The sequence below is a fragment of the Dipodomys ordii genome, unplaced genomic scaffold (genome assembly GCF_000151885.1).
Source record: "Dipodomys ordii isolate 6190 unplaced genomic scaffold, Dord_2.0 Scaffold47, whole genome shotgun sequence".
Taxonomy (NCBI): domain Eukaryota; kingdom Metazoa; phylum Chordata; class Mammalia; order Rodentia; family Heteromyidae; genus Dipodomys; species Dipodomys ordii.
In genome coordinates this window covers 3,709,293-3,728,943 of record NW_012267263.1, presented here as the reverse complement: position 1 = coordinate 3,728,943, position 19,651 = coordinate 3,709,293, and the positions used below count along the sequence as shown (strand labels likewise).

Genomic DNA, 19,651 nt, shown 5'->3' with positions numbered 1-19,651 from the left:
AAAAAATCTACTCACAATCTCAAAACTAATTTGGACACCTTAAAATCAGGAAGAAATAAGTAAGAAAGGAATCTTTATTAATAAGGAGAGAATGAGAAGAGTCCAACCTTTTTCAAAAACAAACTTATAATACCTTTGTTTTCTAAAGTATTTAAAGATTAAGATTTTTACTTCCATTTTTATCCCTAGGGAAAGGAAAACCTCTTCAGCGTAAGGTTAAACCACCGAAGAAGCAAGAGGACAAAGAGAAGAGAGGAAAGGGAAAGCCTCAGGAGGATGAGCTAAAGGACTCCCTCGCTGACGATGACAGCTCCTCCACCACCACAGAGACCTCCAACCCCGACACAGAACCACTTCTCAAGGAGGTATGAGGGAGCTCACAGAGTACTGCACAGGGAACAGGAATGTATCTGAAGGGGCCTGGTTTTAATATAAAATTAATATTTTACATATCAAGTCCACATGTTCCAAGAATTCATTCTTAGTATGCTTGCATGACTAAAAAGTCATCCTCTGCAGAACCTGTCCCAGTTTTGGAGCTGGTTGATTTTACTTCCCCTAGAGAACAACATTTAGAATCATGGTAGTAAAGTTCATAATTGGTGCTTCTTAAAAGTTAGGGAGGGGCTGGGAAGGTGGCTCAGTGGTAGAGCGCTTGCCTTGCATGCCTGAGGCCCTGGGTTCAATTCCTCAGCACCACATAAGCAAAAAGAAAAAAGCCGGAAGTGGCGCAGTGGCTCAAGTGGTAGAGCGCTAGCCTTGAGCTGAAGAGCTGAGAGACAGCGCCCAGGCCCAGAGTTCAGGCCCCATGACCAGACCCAAAAAAAAAAAAAAAAAGTTAGGGAATTTATGGAATAGTAATTGTATGCATCACAGAATGTTTTTTGTTTTAAGTATCAAAAGCAGAGCACCAGAGGCTCATGCTTATAAATCTTAACTACTTAGGAGGCTGAGATCTGAGGATTGTGGTTTGATACCAGCCCAGGCTGGAATGTCTGTGAAATTCTTATCTGTAATCAGCCACCAAAAAGCTGGAAGTAGAGCTGTATCTCACTCAAATGATAGAACACTAGCCTTAAGTGAAGGAGGAGAGTGGGAGAGAGAGAAATCATGAGAAGGAATTGTACGATTTTCATTACATCACAATGCTAGAAGCAGGGCTCTGGTAGCACCTCGCTCCAGGCAGATGAAGCAGTGGCTCTTCCAGAGTATGGCATAATAAATTGTCTCCTGAACGGGGGCCAGGCCCAGGACCTGGCAACACAATGGAGAATACTATCTTACCCACTTTGAGTCTCAACTCATAGTTGGTGAATTAGCATCAGGAATAATATTGCAAATGCCTGTTACATGCAGGCATTAGAAAGTGAGGGTGATGTTATGGTTGTGAATGTGTTCAGCAGTGTGAGTTACAACTGGTGTGCAAAAAAGTGAGAGTACATTAAAATTTTAACGTTTTTAATTTTTGAAAAGAATATATTCTACTTTTGAAATTATCTCAATACAAGCTTTAATATTACAGTCCAGGATCTCTTTCTCAGTTTTAATCTAGTGGCCTAAGAAATGACTTAAGCATACCCAATAGTCATCTGGATGAATTAATTTCTTGAAGGGTATGTGTAACTTACTGTTCACATCAACTGCTTTCCCCTTGCATCTCCTTGCAGTTGATGTGGTGGTCTGCCTACTATATTACAGGTCTTACAATTGCTGAATTTACATGGTTTTTTTAATCCATCTAACAAATGACCAGAGAATCGGGACGCCTACTAATCTTGAATGAAGTCTCAGCAATTTCCACTATATGAATAGCATTTGGAAAGCATGTCCAGCACAGGCTTTTCCACACTCCCTGCCTAACTTTCCAGTCTCTTTACTGGTCACCTTCTAGTGCCCTTTGTCTGACTGACATGTCATCTAACCCAGTATCATTCTGGCCTCTGTTGTTCCTGTCCTTGTCCTAACCCATTTTCCGTGTCATCTGCTCTGTCTCAGAGCTCATCTTCTGGAGAACCCATGCCTGCTCACCCCGCCCCTCACATGAGTTCTATCACTCCTCCTCAGCACTCTCAAGCGGAGGTTATGTGCTTTTATTTCTTTGAGACTGTTCTTGGGTGTGTAGATTGTATGTTTTCTTTCCAACTAGGTAAATATCTCTTGTGCATCTTTTCAGCCCTGTTCTCTATTGTGCACCTAAGTGGTAGGTCTGGTGCTTAACCTGATCAAAGATTCAGAAAATACTTCTTAAATAGTCTCAAAAGGGGCCAGGCATGGTGATGCACTAATATAATCCCAACTACTCAGGAAGCAGAGATTGCGGGGCGGGGTAGGGGGGAGGGGGAAAGTTAATGAGCAACCAATAAGCTGAGCATAGGGGCACATATCTGTGATCCTACCTGTATGGGAGTCATAGTGGGAAGATCCTGGTCCAGGCCAACCTTGAGATCCTATCTAGGGGGAGAAAAAAGGATGAGGGTGTAGTTCAAATGTTAGACAGTCTACCTATGAAGCATGAGACCCTGAGTTTAAACCCGGTACCCACCCCCAAAAAAGGAACACATGGGTGGAGAGGGTATTAGCCCCACCACTGGTTATTTATTCCTAACTATTAAATAGACTAACGTGGTGTGGCCTGTTAAATCTAGGTTATCTTACTAACCACATACTGTGAGACCAGACAGCTGGTGGGTAGGTGCTAATAACCACATGCTAACCACATGCTTGATCCTCACACCCATGGCTGGCCCCCCTTTGCTAAGTATGTCCTTGCTTGTGTCCCAGTTAACCCATTCTTCTTGAGCAACTTTGGAAAAGAACCAGGTTGTTTTTAGTATGCAGTCCACCCCACGTGCCTCTCTTCAGGTCAGATCACCATTCCCTAAGTAGATACACACCCTGCTCAGGAGCCAAGTCCTCTGAACTCCTGTGTGACTCATGCCACAACATGGTCAGATTAGCCTAAAAACTTGTAGTACAGGTTCTAGCTATGAATTGGAAACAGCAGCTGGTGGGTCAATTGAATAGCATGACTTTAAGATGAAGCTTGGATTGCTTTTCAGGCAAGACAGCCTCTCTATGCTCCATCTGGCCAGTGTGTCTATCATTATGTATGCTTCCTTCCTGCTAGACTTCACAGCATTTGGGGGAAGAGATTAGCCCATCTTGGTAATTCCACTGCTTGGCACCAAATGGGTAGCCAGTAAATGTATGTGGAATAAGTGAATGAATATCTGGGCCCTCCTTTTGAAGGGAGTGGTAGTTAGCATTACAGTAGCTACACTCTGTTATCAATTGCAGTAGAATATATGCTAAATGCTCTCTTGACTGAGTTTTGTGCTCAGGATTAGGCACATTGCTGGAAGTGTTTAACTTTATATTGTAGTCCTTGATGGATTTTTCTTGTAAATGAATGCAAGGTTTTGCCTCAATACTGAAAAATAAGATGTTACTAATAACTGCCACTATTACCACCACCCACCCCATCAGGATAGGATATGAGTATAAATGTAAGTGACCTCCTTAGCCTCATGGGAACATAACTATAATAATTTTAGATGGCTAGACCTCAGTGTCATGGGCCCACACCTGTAATTCTAGTAATGAGATCCAAAGAATCTTGATTCAGAGCCAAAGGGACTCCCATCTCCAAAATAACCAGCAAAAAAGCTGACTGGAGGCATCACTCAATTTGTAGAGTGCTGACTGAGCAAGGCCAGCAAGTGAAATACCCTGAGTTCAAACCCCAAGACTGACATTAAAAAAAAAAGGACTAGAAAATAGACAAAACCACACAGCAGATTTCAGGAAAAGATTCTTTATGCATATGACTTGTATATCTGTTACATCTTAAGTTTTGTGTCAGAATCTTGAAATGGGACTAATTTCAACATTTTTACTAATCATTCCCAGCAATTAAGTATATGCTTTTTTTTTGCAGGATATAGAAAAGCAAAAAGGAAAACAAGCCATGCCTGAAAAACATGAAAATGAAATATCACAAGTGAAGCAAAAAAGCAAAAAACTGTTAAATGTTAAGAAAGAAATCCTGACAGATGTGAAATCCAGGTGAGAAAAAAAATGATTGCAGAGAAATAAGATGTTTAAAAGGAGACACTGGTATTGGTTCTGGTTTATTGCTTTGTAAAAGTAAGGCTTCGTGGCAAAGCTGGGCACTGCCTCCAGTTTCTCTTGGGGTTTTCCTGATGTCTAATGTGTTCGCTGTGGTTGATTAAAACAACCATGTGCTTCTGATGTCAGGAATATAGAGAGTGAAGTGTGCTATCTGTAGTAGAAATTTAGGTATGATTTGTTTCCAAGCAGAGAGCTTGTGCACCATGAGTACACTTGTGCCCCAGATATAGGTATGAGTATGATTTTTCAAAAACAAAAAAATCTCTTAATCTATTGACTTACCCAGCGCTGCACTTGGAATCTAGAGTTCTGTGTCATAAAACTTGGGAGCTTATTCTTTTAAAATGTTCCCCAATTAGAGTTCTGCTGTGAAATGACTCGGGTCAGTCTTTAGGACAGAGGACTCAGTCAAGCACCATTTTGATGGCTTGCTGCAGAAGGCTTTCCCAGTTAATAACTGGCTTATTAACTAAAGTTAGGTCATACTTTCATTAAACCTTTGGTTAACACCTACATAATAAACCAATTTCCATTTAAGCTCATTGATAATTCCCTTCCTAGTTGATTATAAAAATGTTCAACAGCATGGAAGCTGATAGCTATTGATAGTGATATCCAGGATATCGAAGGGATTGGGTATAAATTAAGAAGGAAGACATAGTTGTTTCTGTTAGTTTGGATCTTAGATCTGTGGAAGGTCTGTTCTTACTCTAATTCTGAGACTACTTAACTGGAGAGAAACACCATTGACTTATTCTCTATCCCTGGATTGTACAGTTGGCCTCAGACAAGGGTTGCCAGTGCTGTTCTTTATACCCAAAAGAGAATAAGAAATTAGTGATTACAACAGAAAAATTTTACTTAACCTGAAGCTTAGAAAACGGCATGTGGATGAAAATTATACTCTTTTGTGGAAACTGTTAATTTGAATTATACAATCTCACATTCTGTTGAAACAGCCTGGCTCTGTAGGAATGTCATCTAGAGTAGTAATTGACCATTTGAGGGGAGGGAGAAGAGACCACCTCTTCTGAAAAGGAGATTGACAATGCTTGTATCTTTCCTGAGAGAAGCCAGTATGAAACACTGATCAGTTTTAATGTTGAGGCATCTCAGTGCATCCTACACCTAGTGTTGAGGGATTTTTTCTTCTAGACCTAAAAAGATGATTTATGGGATATTTTAAAGTAAATGATGCTAATAAATCCAAATTATGAAAAACTTCTTACATGATTAGAAATATTGTATAAATTGATTTACATTATGGGTCTTACAATCATAATTTTTTTAATCCATTCTTCTAGCTGCATGCCAGTGGCTCACATCTGTTATCCTAGCTACTCAGGTGGCTGAAAGCTAAGGATCATGATTCAAAGCCAGCCCAGGCAGAAAAGTCCCCATGAGACTTCTATCTCCAATTAACCACTTAAAAACTGAAAGTGGAGCTATGGCTCAAAGGGATAGAGCACTAGCCTTGGGCAGAAGATGGGTACCCAAGCCCTGAGTTTAAGCCCAACAACCAACCAACCAACCAAAAAAAAAAAGTTTCTAAGAACTCTTAGAGATACAGTCACCATCTCGGCCATTTACTAGTCCTGATGCCTGAGTTTAGTACCAGAGACTGAGGCTGGACTTGTTTCTCCTAACCCTATTCTTCTTCCACTGGCTTATATTGTTCTCCTTTTTTTAAATGAGTGAGGAAATATTGTCATATTTTAATTTGAAAAGTCTAAAAAACTTCACTTGAGTCCACTATGTTAACCAGCGGTGAGAGTGGTCTGTGCAAGTGACAGTTTATACATAGTCTCCTGATATGTAGTTAGGCAATGTAATTTTTTTTTCAGTGCTAGGACAGAACCTAGAGCACAGCTCATGCTAGTTAAGTGCTCTAACCCCTTCAGCTACACCCAGTCCTTGATTATCTAGTTAGTTACAAGATAAATCATTACCAAGCAACAGTTCAAGTAAGGTCCTCTAAATTGTCTTTTTTATGTAAATTTTATTGTAAAAGTTAAATTGTCTTTTTTAATTGGAAAAATCCATATGCAGTCTCTTGTTTTTAATCTCCTTAATCTTGTTAAATTCACTAATCTTTTGTTTCTGAATTTAAAGATAAAAGTTTTGAGAACCAGAATTCATTAGTATATCAAGTATGCACTTAGATAAATAAAAACTTTAAAAATAAAAAAGAAGAAAAGTTGCCTCTCAGAGTAGAGCCATTCTCTGTGTTTACTGAGTTGTAATAGTAAATATGGTTCACTGTCACTCAGGTAGAATCATGGCCAGCCCACGTTTTAGTGATACCCGAGTTTCCCATCCATTATGATTCCAGGTATCTGAAGGAAAGGTGCACACATTCTTTAAAGACATGTCATAAGGCATGTATCATCACTTTTTTTAGGAAGCCTTGTAAGAGAGAAAAAGGCCAAAGGAAGGTTCAGGTGCTATCTCCACAGCACTATCCTTCCACACTTCCAAAAATGGACTCCAAAATGTAAGCTCCTAGGAGTAGGAATGGGGTTCCAATGACAGAAATCTGGTCTAACAAATTTTTTTTTCAGCTTTAATATTACAGAAATGGCCTATAACCCTCCAAGTGACTATTCTAAGTCATGGATGCTAGGAAGTAGGAATTAAATCTCAGGCACCAAAAGAAACCAGTTGGACATCCCTGTTTAGGACACAGCTATCCACAAGATCATCGTAGTCTCATAACACTCACATGTTTACATAACTGTAATCTCCAGGAAACAGAGGGAAGTTTAGCATGTAGATTGGCAGTACTCTCTCTGGTAATGTTTGCATGCAGTGTTCAGCTCAAAGGTCATGGTTACCCTGTTCTACCTCCCCAAGATCCATCAATCAGCACAGGAAGACTATCTTTCCGCTCTTGCTTCTTGTCTTTTCTAGACATGAGGAATCAAACCTGGCATCTGAACCACTTTTCTCTCTTTCCTTTGAAAGAATTATCTCAAGAAATTTGGCTCTTACCCATTTTATTTAGAAGCCTTAATAAAGATTTGGCTGAGGATCATCTCTCTTAAAAACAGATGAGTCAACAAAAATAAAATAGTCTGCCACCTTTTTTCTTAAAAGCAATTATTTTACAGTGGCAGAGTTAAGTTCTTATAAATAGCTATCCCCATCCCCACACTTAGACAACTTACCTAAAAATAACCCACAACCCACATGGCCTCCAACAAGATTGGGTATCTGTGTCCTCTGGCTGTTTTTAGAAAGCAAAGTTTTAAAATAACCCTTTTGGAGTGGAAGGAGGACAGAGATTTTATAATGCTGTAGCAGTCGTGGTCTTTCCAATAAACTCTGAATTTTTTCCTACCTAAAATTCTTTTTTTAAAACAGAGAAAAACCTCCTGTTTCCATTTCCTGCCATTCATTCTTTTTGGGGGGGATTGAGGGGGGTCTGGTCGTGGGACCTGAACTCTGAGACTGGGCGCTGTCCCTCAGCTCTTCAGCTCAAGGCTAGCGCTCTACCCCTTGAGCCACAGCGCCACTTCTGGCTTTTTTTTTTCTTTTTGCTTATGTGGTGCTGAGGAATCGAACCCAGGGCCTCATGCATGCAAGGCAGGTACTCTACCACTGAGCCACCTTCCCAGCCCCTGCCATTCATTTTTATAAATTCTACTTATTTTTTTGCTAACAATCCTCTGAATTTAGATTAGCTCTCACTTATCTATTATGGAAATTTTAGAAATGTAAAGAAACAAAAGGATAAAAATATCCTTTGACACCTTATAAAGTGTTTGTAAACAGCTGTCTTTAAAATGTCCTTATTTGGGCTGGGAAGGTGGCTCAGTGGTAGAGCGCTTGCCTTGCATGCCTGAGGCCCTGGGTTCGATTCCTCAGCACCACATAAGCAAAAAGAAAAAAGCCGGCAGTGGCGCTGTGGCTCAAGTGGTAGAGCACTAGCCTTGAGCTGAAGAGCTGAGGGACAGCGCCCAGGCCCAGAGTTCAGGCCCCATGAACTGACCCAAAAAACAACAATAAAATGTCCTTATTTATAAGATCACACTCTGTGAATTTACCTTCTTGGTCTGTGTGGAGTGGAGGTTGTTTTGTTAGGTTTGGGAATTTTGAACCACTGTTTGTCTCTGACCCAGAACAGAGCACAAATGGGCAGCATTGTGGTGAATGAGGGAAGGAAGAAGATGAAGTACATAATGGACTTGAAGCATAGGGACAGGTAGAAAATACCAGATTTACATCTTTAAAACATGTACACAAATTTTGTAGATGTGTAAAGAAAAGTAAACTGTCAAACTCTCAACTCCGCCCTGTACTGCCAGCTTTGCAGCCATCCTGGGTTCAGTGGCAATCACTGAAGCTCCAAGGGGGGTCCATTGAGTTTCCTTAGCTGTGCTCAACCTTCTGTGGAATAGCCTCGTTGGGTGTATTGGTGTAGCTCCTCCCAGGGCTCCCCAAGTCCAAGAGGTGATCTTAGTGGACATCACAGAAGCAGCTTTGCTATCCAGGTAGTTCCTCTGCTTGTAGTGCTGCTTTGTGTGTGCCTGCTATTAAGTTCATTGCCCTAAGTGATTCTTTATCTGCAATTGCTTGTCTCCCTCCAAGATTTAATGTCTTTTTTTTTTTATCAGATTGTGGAAACTTAAAATGGTCCATCCAGCCTACCATTTTGCCTTGACTGACAAGAAGTTCTGTCAGTTGTCTGCAGTGTCCAGAACATAGTCCCCTCTCATTTAAGAGTTTCTGTGGGAAAAGGTGTTCAGGGTTTTGACTGGTAGAACCTGTGATATCTTCAAAAGTCCCACAAGTGGTATGATAGAGGAAGAGACTCACCCATAGCAGCCCTTACTGTTCCACACAGCAAGTCAGACCCAAGCTTTGTACACATTTCTGAAGTAGGCACTCTAACTCCTAGTCTGTTAACAGATAATGCAGCTCAACACACTGTTGGCATTCAGAAACACAAAGAGGAAATCTGCATGTGCCAAGTATCTAGGTTAAGATTGTGGGACTATAAGTGGGTCATACCTACCTCAGGATAATCACAGTTTCAAATGACTTTAATTATTTCTACAATCTGTTCCAAAACAACAAGTTTGAATTTTCCATCATTGATTGTCTTTCAGTTCTTTAGAACTATCATATACTCCATCATTGGAAAGTAAACAACGTAGAAATCTCCCAACCAAGATTCCTCTTCCAACTGCTTTGACAAGTGGATCCAAACCACGAAATTCCCAGAAGACAAAAGGTATTGTCACTTTATTTATAGATACATTCTTGAATCATTGTTTTCATAATTGTTGCAAGTTGTCAACAGTTACTAGTCATAAGGCAAATCTATATTTTATCATCATTGGAAGTTTCATTGAAACAGACCTGAAGGGGGAGAATTACTCTAACAACTTCTTCCTGATTTCTGTGCAGGTACAAGTAAGCTAATAGATAACAGACCACCAGCCCTGGCAAAATTTCTTCCGAACAGTCAAGAACTAGGCAACACCAGTAGTTCAGAGGGTGAAAAAGACTCTCCTCCACCAGAGTGGGATGCTGTACCAGTTCACAAGCCCGGCAGTTGTAAGTACAGGTTTTAGAAATCACCATACTCCCCTCTCCTACAGCCCACCTCCACTCTGGGCATGAACACTACAGTGTGGGTTATCCATTGTCAGTAGCCTGCTGGGACCAACCTGATGCAGCTAAAGGGGCCAATATTTACACCATTTGGCCAGTAGATACACTACTGGAAATTGAAATTAGCCCTGGTAGAATGTTTACTCAGAGATCAGCAGAAGATTCTTGAGGCATTTTGCTGGTATACCAACCGTACCGTCTAGGCATCCCAAGAATTGTCTGCTTTGTAAGCATAATAAATCAGCAGTTCTTTATCTGTGACTAGCTTTGTAAAAGTTGTTTACTATTAACCTTACAACTTTTACAGAAACAACCTACATGAAAGTTTTATGATTGCTCTTACTATCTTCTTGACTTTGTTTCTCAGATGTGTCCTGTGGTAAATCAAGACAATAAGCACAGACTACTAAAATAAGGTAGAAGTCCTCACCCTCTAGAAACTTTTGGATTAAAATGGAAGAGATCAGTTTTTAGGGGTAGTCACCCTAACCTTAGGACCTCTGTCTGCCCATGTGAGAGTGGACTTGCAGTTGGCCCATTTGTACTGAAGGGAAATGAAGAGGACTAAAGAATCCGGTTGAACAATGAGATCATTTAAGGTGAAGGGAAATTGAGATGAAGTGTACATGACAAGCCCTGAGTAAGCTAATGAAGGCAAAGAAGCTGGATGCTGTGGTGAGGTGCCCAATAAACATGGCTGTTAGATTTTCCCATAGCCAGTGTCTTAGGATTGTTCCGAGGCCTGGCAGATAAGCACGCTCTGCTGTGAAATACCACTAGTTTGTGAAACTGAGCACCAGGGAGAGGGGTGCCAGCCTTCCAGATATTGAAGCTGACTGATAGTGATGCCACCAGGAGGCACTGAGCCACATTTAATGTGGCTCCTTTGGGATGGAGAAGAAAAGACAACAGGGTCTAATCCCATGGGGTTTCATCTCCATGCCATATAAAGAGAAGAAATGGGAAGTGGAAGGCAAGGGTCTAGAGCAGCAGCTCTTGGAGCTGGGGGCTGTGACTGCCTTTGCATCCTTCTCTGCTTATCCAACAAGGCTGTAGGGGCCTCCGGGCAAAGCTTGTCACCAAAACCACTGTGCACAGTTCTTTAATCCTTGTTCTAGTCAAGGAACAATTTGGCCTGGTCCCAAGCCTGTAATCAGCCCTTTAGCTTTTGCTCTACACCAGCTTTACTGAAAGCTCTGCCGGGCTTTATTGACTAGCCATGGCCAGAGGAAGCCCCAAAGAGTCATCCAGTTCACTGTCTTTGTACCTTTGCCCTTATGCCTACCTCATCTGCTCCCCTTCTTCTCACTACTCCCTTGATCTTTTATCCTGCTGAACCCAGAAAGTTGTCCCACTTAAGACTGTTCCAGCCAGGATGAAGTGGTGTCATAGGGCTACAGTCTGATGAAAGATCTAACTGTCCCAAGTAGTGACCCTTACCTTGAGGCTCTGTACCACATGAGATACCAAGGAAGTTTTCCATAACTTAAAAAGTGGAAAGGTAAATAGAAAGCCCTAAAGGCAAAAGAATCATAATATTTGAAGCAAAAAAAATTCTCTAGTTGTATATTCCCTGTGCAATTTTTGGCCTCCTCCTCCCCTGTCTTCTCTTTCAACTTGGAGCACTGTTACAGAAGGTAACATTTTCAACTTGACCAATTTTTTTTTAGCTCTGCATACTTTTAAAAAATTTTATTGTATAGGTGATATTCAGAGGGGTTACAGTTACATTCTTGTCAAACATTGTCACCTTCTCCCTTGCTCCCTTGTTTTCTCCCACTTTCCTTCCCCCATCCCACATCCCCTCCCCATGTTGTGAAGTTCATTTCCAACATAGTGTCTTGTGAGTATCGCCGTTGCTTTGGTTCACCCTTTGTCCTTTGTCTCACCATTTTGTTATTCCCCTTCCCTTCCCAAATCAGATAAACATATATAAGACACAGGGTACCAAAATCAAAAACAGTGACAACAGTGTAAACTGAAAGAAAAAAATAACTTCACACAGTACATTAAAAACAAAAACAAAATTCATTTCCATATCTTGGAGTTCATTTCAATTAGCATCATTTTATATGGTCACATCTACATAGGTATTGAACTATTGTAATCCTCTGTTAGGACTATCCTAGACATATACTAATTATTATAAATAAGGGAAACCATAGTGCCTATGTTTCTTTGGGTCTGGCTTTACCTAATATGATTTTTTACAAGTCTTTCCATTTTCTTACAAATGGGTGATGTCATCTTTCTGATGGAAGCATAGATTTCCATTTTATACACACACACACCATTTTCTTGATCCATTCATCTACTAAGGGTCATCTGAGTTGGTTCTGTATCTTAGCTATAGTAAATAATGCTGCAGTGAACATAGTTGCGCTGGTAGCTTTAATGTGGCCTTGTTTTTTATCATTTGGATAAATCCCAGGAGTGGGATTGCTGGATCATAGGGGAACTCTATTAGGAACCTCCATACTGCTTTCCAGAGTGGTTGAACCAGTTTGCAATCCCACCAACAGTACAGTAGCATTACCTTTGGACATATCCCATCCAGCATCTGTTATTATTTGGGTTTTTTGATGATGGCCATTCTAACTGGAGTGAGGTGATATCTCAATGTTGTTTTGATTTCCATTTCTTTTATGGCCAGAGATGTTGAACATTTCTTCATGTTTCTATTGGCTATTCTTATTTTCTCTCAGTTTTTAGTTCTTTGGCCCACTTATTAATGGAGTAGTTGTTTCTTTGAGGATTTGTTATTGGGTGGCATGGGATTTCCTAGAAGCCCCAAGTATATACAAAGACAGATTTTTTTTTTCATAATGATAGAAGGGAATGGCAGAAGAAAGCTGCTCACCTTGAGGTGGAGAGGACAAGAAAGGTTATCAGAAGGGGACAACAGATATCCTTCTCTTCAAAACAATTAAACAGAACATATAAGCATTTTGTTTTCATACAGAAGCACTTGAATTCTTTTGAAGACTATAAAAAATACATATTAATTAATATATGACCTTTTATTTTCACTTCCAGCTACTGACAGTCTTTATAAACTTTCTCTGCAAACCCTCAACGCAGACATTTTCTTAAAACAACGCCAGACCTCACCAACACCTGCCTCTCCATCTTCCCCCGCTGCCCCTTGCCTGTTCACATCCCGGGGCAGCTACAGCAGCATCGTCAACAACAGCTCAAACAGGTAGGCTCTACCACCTGATTGATGTCCCCCTGACACAGAGATGTTTCACAACCACAGGGCTCTTCTGTCACACTCATTTTCTGGCTATTCAACCCTCTACCTGGGATCAGTTCTTCCTGCTCCAGAGGCCCTGTTCCTATACTAATCTGCCCATTCCCATTACCATAGAATGAGAAGTACATTTTTTAACTTACCAGAATTGTGTTCTCATTAAATGAAACTCTAGAAAGGTTCTCCATGAATGGGGAATATGGATTTATGTAACACCTTTTTATATCAACCTTCAGATTGTTGGTCTCAGGAGGTTAAAGGCCAAGATCTAGGCAAAGACCGTCTGTGTTGTACAAGTTCCTGCTTACATGGAGTGAGCACATAGGTTGGCAACTGTCTAACCACACAGACAAGTGGCAGTGGGGGACACAGTAGCCATGGTCATTGAGCACAGCACCATTTTGTGTCTGCCCAACACATAACATTCATGGAGTGTGGTCTCACCTTGTGGCAGCTCAGCATCACGCAGGCACCAATGTGTCACATCCTGTAGGCAGGCTTAGTGTTAGGGTCTTCCACAGTTGTCAAAAGAGACAGAGACTAACCTAGAGGTGTACATCAACAGTAGAGTGTCTGCCTTCCATGAGCAAGGGCTTGGATTCCATACACAGAGCCACCAAGAGATAAGAAAAGGAACCCTTCAATCCTCACTACAGTGAAGTGGCCTTCCCCAAACAGATTTGACCTATGTGTGATGCTTGTCAGTAAGCTCCCATTCTGACAGCATGTTTCTCTGCCCAGTGACTTCTTTCCTAGTGTTTTTCTCTAAAATGTGATTGCCCTCCTTTCTAGTCCCTTACTGTGATCCCTCCATGGTTGTTCTCATAGGCCTCCTGGAAAGCCCTTTTTCACCTCATTAAGCAGTCTTGAGCCCATGGCATTTTCCATGAGACTCAGTTGTGCACTGAGCTGTCACAAGACCTGAACCCAGCTTAGCAAAGCATACACAGGGTTCCCACTATAGGGTCCCACAATTCCCAAGACTCACCCTCAGTTCCACCCTTTTCTCTGCTTCTTCCCCAAGTGACCCAAAAACAAAGCAGCCTAACGGAAGCAAAAGCAAATTGACAAAAGCAGCCTCACTCCCAGGTAAAAATGGCAACCCGACCTTTGCTGCAGTCACAGCTGGCTATGACAAAAGCCCAGGTGAGTGTTTCTGTCTGGAGACCTGGGCGAGCACAGTGAGTGGATTTCCTCTCAGCTTGCTTTTCACTAACACAACTCCATTGTTGCAGGTGGGAATGGCTTTGCTAAACTTTCTTCAAACAAAACAGACTTTTCCAGCAGCCTTGGCATTTCACACATTCCTCTTGACAGTGACGGCTCAGACAGGTACAGTAGGCCATTCTTAACCAATAGAAATTCCCTGGGTCGGGTTAGCATCTTCTTCCCATAGGTAGAAGCATGGTTTCAGCATTTTTCCTCATTTACAAGGAAGCCTTTTTGAGAGTGGTCACTGGCCTCTCAGAAGCCCATCTACAGGCACCAGTTTTCTTTTCCTGAGTGAGGGAAGAGGCACCTGTGGCCTGCCTCAGCCCAGAAGATGGGTGAATCAAAATCTGTTCATTCATCTGTTATTATGGTCTGATTTACAAGTAGAAAACTGAAGCCTGTTTCAGAGGAAGGAAATTGAAGCATATTCCAGACCACTTACAGCAAATTACTAGCCTTGTCGCTTCTTAGCCCAGCTTGTTTCACTCAGCGACTTGGTGACATCAGCAGTCATATCAGTTGGTTTTTGAGGCAAATAGCAAGAACAAAGCCTGTCAGAGGTGTAAGGGCCACAGCTTACCTTGCTCGAGTAACAGGTGAGCGTATATTTGAAATCTCTTTTTAATAAGCCTTCCATTACAAAAAAGATGTAAACATAAATAAGACACTTGCTCTGAGCCAGGCTCTCAGTGAGTAGGAAGTAGGAAGGTGCCAGGAGCTTAGTTCTATGACCTAATCCTCACAGTGTAGCAGCCACTTTGCAGTTCTCCTCATCTTTGTTTCTCATATTTGAGCAGTCTCCATTTGAAGCAGCACTCCTGTGTATGAAGCTGTGAATGATGGATCCAATTAACGGTTTTACATTTTGTGTGTTACATATTCCTCCTTTAACATTTAGCTCGGGTTTATGGAGTCCTGTCAGCAATCCAAGCAGCCCTGATTTCACCCCTCTCAATTCATTCTCGGCCTTTGGAAATTCTTTTAATCTTACCGGTGGTGAGTGTTTTTCACTAGATATATAACTTAATAAGCTTGTGGACAAACATGAAGGAGCAGGAGAGATGTGGTTTGATGTGTTAAGAGGAACCAGCTACAGGCCAGGTGCTGGTGGCTCACGCCTGTAGTCCTAGCTATTCAGGAGGCTGAGATCTGAGAATCATGGTTCAAAGCCAGCCCAGGCAGGAAAGACTGTGAGACTCCTATCTCCAATAAACCACAAGAAAACCAGAAGTGGCGCTGTGGCTCAAGTGGTAGAGCGCTCGCCTTGAGTTAAGAGCTGAGGGACAGTGCCCAAGCCCAGAGTTCAAGCCCCATGACCAACAAAAAGAAAGAAAGAAACAAGCTACATAAGAGGAAGCATGGCTGGGCTGGGAAGGTAGCTCAGTGGTAGAGCACTTGCCTTGCATGCCTGAGGCCCTGGGTTCGATTCCTCAGCACCACATAAGCAAAAAGAAAAAGCCGGAAGTGGTGCTGTGGCTCAAGTGGTAGAGCGCTACCCTTGAGCTGAAGAACTGAGGGACAGCGCCCAGGCCCAGAGTTCAGGCCCCACGACCAGACCCAAAAAAAAAGAAAAGAGGAAGCATGGCCACCCCTTGAGCAGATGTATTTAAAGTACATTTCCTTCACTTGCAGTCAAACACTTAAAGGTCGATGTGATGTGATGTGATGGAAGCAGGTTCTCTTCTTGCTTTCCTAGAGCGATTGCGAGAGCCTGCCACATACAGTTCCTCAAGGATGTCTGTGTGCTATATACACATCATTGCCACCCACATAGAAGGCTCCCTCTCCTCCTCCTCCCTCCTTCCTGTGATGGCTCATTTTGAGGGTGCAGGCTGGTTGATAATCTTCTCCACAGCATGTACTTAGGAGCTTCCAGGAGGGACTCTGGTCTAACATAAGATTCACATGTGCCATGGTGCCTCCTCTTTTTTTCTTGCTATCTAGAATTAGGTGTTACTCTATGTTGGTTTTACATTAGCTACAAGGTCAGTTTTGAGGAATGTTTGCATTTTGAAGTCATCTAATGATGAATATGGGTTAAGAATGCAGATTGTGTGCCATGGATCAGAGTTCTGAGTGTGTGGTAGCTCCAAGTGAGCAGCAGAGAGGTGTGTGTCACTGAGTCCTGTCTAGTTCTAGTGATTACAGCCAAATCAAATATAGACTGAATGATTGTCTCTTTACTTTCAGAAGTTTTCAGCAAGCTTGGTTTATCTCGATCCTGCAATCAGGCCTCACAGAGAAGCTGGAATGAGTTTAACAGTGGCCCTTCATATCTTTGGGACTCTCCAGCAACAGATCCCAGCCCTTCCTGGCCAGCAACTGCTAGCTCCCAAACCCACTCAGCCTCTGTGAGTACCCAAGGCCTAGGCCTTTGCAGACAGTCAATGAACAACAAAAAAAACACTGTGAAATGGGTGGGTAGTAGTTTCATGATCTCCACTGCTTTGTCTATATCTCCTAAGTGTCCCTGGCTTCTTACCTAGTAGACAGGGGTGTTTTCCAGCCTCTTCCCACCCTGTGTACTAGAACATGAGGTGTTGCGCCATCAGAGGCTCAGGTGAGCACTGACCATGGCTTCACTGTCCACAAAGAAGAAAACTAGAAAGTTGAATGTATTTTGTTTCTAAGAAGTAACACTCTCTACTTTTTTTCTGTAAATATTATCCTCCAAAAAAAGTCAAGAAAAGTCTTACCAAGAAAAACAATGATTGGTTTCGTCTCCACAATATTATAACAGAAAAATATGACCCCACTGTAATTATTTGGTTGTTGTCAGGCAAAGTAAATTAGATGTGTAGGATTTAACTGGAGCTATTTTACCTCACACATTTTACTTTCATAGATTTCAAAAAGAGTCAGGAAGTCAGTGTTTGAAGCTTTGCAGACTGTCCTATTTCCACAGCACCTGTTCAGCTCCACCATCAAGGTATAAAAATAGCACAGCCAGAACATAGGTAACTCACTGGTGCCCATAGAGATGAATTCTCAAAACCAGGCCATCGTTTGCCAGCCCTTCTTTGGAAGATTACAACTGTCTGCTCAGACTCTGGCGTAGCATTATGAAATGTGGTTTCAGCAAAATAAGACAGACACCATGTCTATAATTCTAGCTACTGAGGATACTGAGATTCAGAGGATCCCCGTTTGAGGTTAGCCCAGCCAGAAAAGTCTAAGAGACTCCCATCTCCAAAATAATACAGCAAAAAAAAAAACAGGCTAGAGGTATGGCTCTGGTAGTAGAGTGCCAAATGAGCAAGCAAGTGTGAGCCTGAGTTTAAACACTGGTACCAGAGAAAAAGTAGGTGAAATGAAAGACATATGATGCAGCCTTATTTTGTGTACATACTCTTTACTCGCTTCCTGCCTATCTCTTCTAATGCCCAGTTTGGGGTGTTGTGTTTTGTCACAGTCAATCCTTGGCAATACCAGTGGCTTGTGGTCCTCCACTCCATTCAGCAGCTCAATCTGGTCCAGTAACCTCAACAGTGCCCTTCCTTTCACCACTCCAGCAAACACACTGTCAGGCATCAGCCTCATGGGCACAGAAAACTCACCCGCTACCCATGCTCCTTCCACTTCCAGTCCATCCGACGACTTGGGACAGACCTACAACCCCTGGCGGATATGGAGCCCTACAATTGGAAGAAGAAGCTCTGACCCTTGGTCTAATTCACACTTCCCTCATGAGAATTGAACTTGAAATTAGGCAAAAACAAACAAAAGTAAGGGCCCCTCATCTAGATCATGATATGCCAGTTTTTGAGACATCTTTTTAAGGCTCTTACTGCTGTTGCTTCCCACTCCCCACCCTCCTCATCTTTGCAAAACAGACTTCAGCAGGGCAGGCTTATTCCACTCGCTTCTTTCAGATCTTTCTTGCAATTATGATACTATGAGATTTGCTGTTGTGCTTGTAGAGAAGTCTCGACTCAGCCACAGACCACTGAGAAGTGTCCATCTGAAAACGTTAACTGCTTCCCAGTTCTCCCCACTTGTCTTCTCCCATGCTTTCTTTATAAACTGTATGAACACAAGTTTGGCATTACAGCTAAGGGAGTAAGTTGAATTGATTCAGAAGTCCTGGCATGTGACAATTTTACTAAATTACCAAGTTTGTTTTTTAATAATTTCACAATATTATGCGCCAAGATCTAATTTTAAAAATGTATGAGGACTTTGTGCTGAAAATAGAGTATTTTTTTAAAGTAAGACTGTCTTGGCTTAAAAGCAGATTACAGAAATGTAAGTCAACTTAAGAACAATGGATGAATGTAAAAACATTCAGTTGAGACCATATGCATTTTCTGTGCTGTTTGTACTTGAGGTATGTAAGATTTGTATACCTGAATTTATTTTAAAGATAAACTGAAATGCACATAGCCAAGTCTTGATACAAGATTGAATGTGTATTTCTTAAAAATACAACTTTGTGTTGTACTTTGAAATAAATGATGCTTTTTTCAAAAGCCTTGAATGGTTTTGTTTTGCTTTTTTATACACAAGATTCTTCTGACAGCACAATGAGCCCTGGTATCATTGCCTTACCCTCTGGCATTGACAGACCAGTTTAGATTTGTCTTGGCTGGAACCTGTGATATAATGAAATTCCCATGGTAACCACTGAGGGTCCTTGATAGAGAATGACCTCAAGCCTGTTTCTAGGGATAGTTTTGTCCTCTGCCACTATCTCAAACATAAAGGCCTCCAAAATAAACTAAAAAGTTGTTCATGTTTTTTGAACACTTACTTTTGTTGAGCATCTGGCTAAAACATGGGGATATGTTGGTTGTCTCCGCTGAGAGACTGAGGAAGTGTTACCTGGCTGATAAACCACTCAGAGCCCAGGGGCTAGCTGGTTGCAGATCTAGTTGCTCTTCTCAAGACAAGGCCTGTCCAGCTCATCAATGCCTATATCCAACTCTTTAAGGAAATCCCAGGACAACAGGAAGACACTGTGCCATGGAGAAGCAGGTTGTGTGTGAGAGGAACACCTAAGAGTCAAAGGAATCTGGGGAACCTGGCTCCTGAGACCCAGGAGCAGCTCCACAGTGAGGGTGCTTAGAGGTGCCCCTTTCAGTTCTGGATTGGGGGAGTCAACCAGGAAAGCATTGAGCTTATAGAGATTGGGAGACTTGGAAGCAGCCATTTACCCTGCAACTTAAACTGGCAGAGCTCTACCCCAAAGTCAGGCCAGATAGAAGCGGCCTCTGTGAATCCAAGGGAAGGAGCCACAGACAGGCAGGAAAGGTGGAGTTCCACATCGAGATGCCAGCATGAACTGTCTGGCAGCGAGAGCTCGGGGCAGACTTAGCTAAGTCTGTAAGCTGCAGAAGAAAAGTTGACAAATGTAAGGCTTTTTTTTTTCTTTTTAACGCAAAGTATGTCAAGCATTTTCCAATTTTAAGTCTACAATTCCTCTAAATGAGATCTTTA

General features: G+C 41.9%; 1 protein-coding gene across 1 annotated transcript in view; it reads left to right on the top strand.

Annotated features, from left to right (window-relative positions):
- The window catches only part of Tmem131 (transmembrane protein 131), a 184,041-nt gene extending 165,349 nt beyond the window's left edge, over positions 1–18,692 (top strand). Inside the window, exons 32-41 of the mRNA XM_013019812.1 lie at positions 190–365; positions 3,938–4,065; positions 9,243–9,367; positions 9,544–9,693; positions 12,787–12,952; positions 14,028–14,149; positions 14,239–14,335; positions 15,114–15,211; positions 16,406–16,566; positions 17,628–18,692. Of these exons, the coding sequence (XP_012875266.1) occupies positions 190–365; positions 3,938–4,065; positions 9,243–9,367; positions 9,544–9,693; positions 12,787–12,952; positions 14,028–14,149; positions 14,239–14,335; positions 15,114–15,211; positions 16,406–16,566; positions 17,628–17,912 (1,508 nt within the window). The 3' untranslated portion in view covers positions 17,913–18,692. The remainder of the gene's footprint in view (positions 1–189; positions 366–3,937; positions 4,066–9,242; positions 9,368–9,543; positions 9,694–12,786; positions 12,953–14,027; positions 14,150–14,238; positions 14,336–15,113; positions 15,212–16,405; positions 16,567–17,627) is intronic.
- Positions 18,693–19,651: the final 959 nt, after the last annotated feature.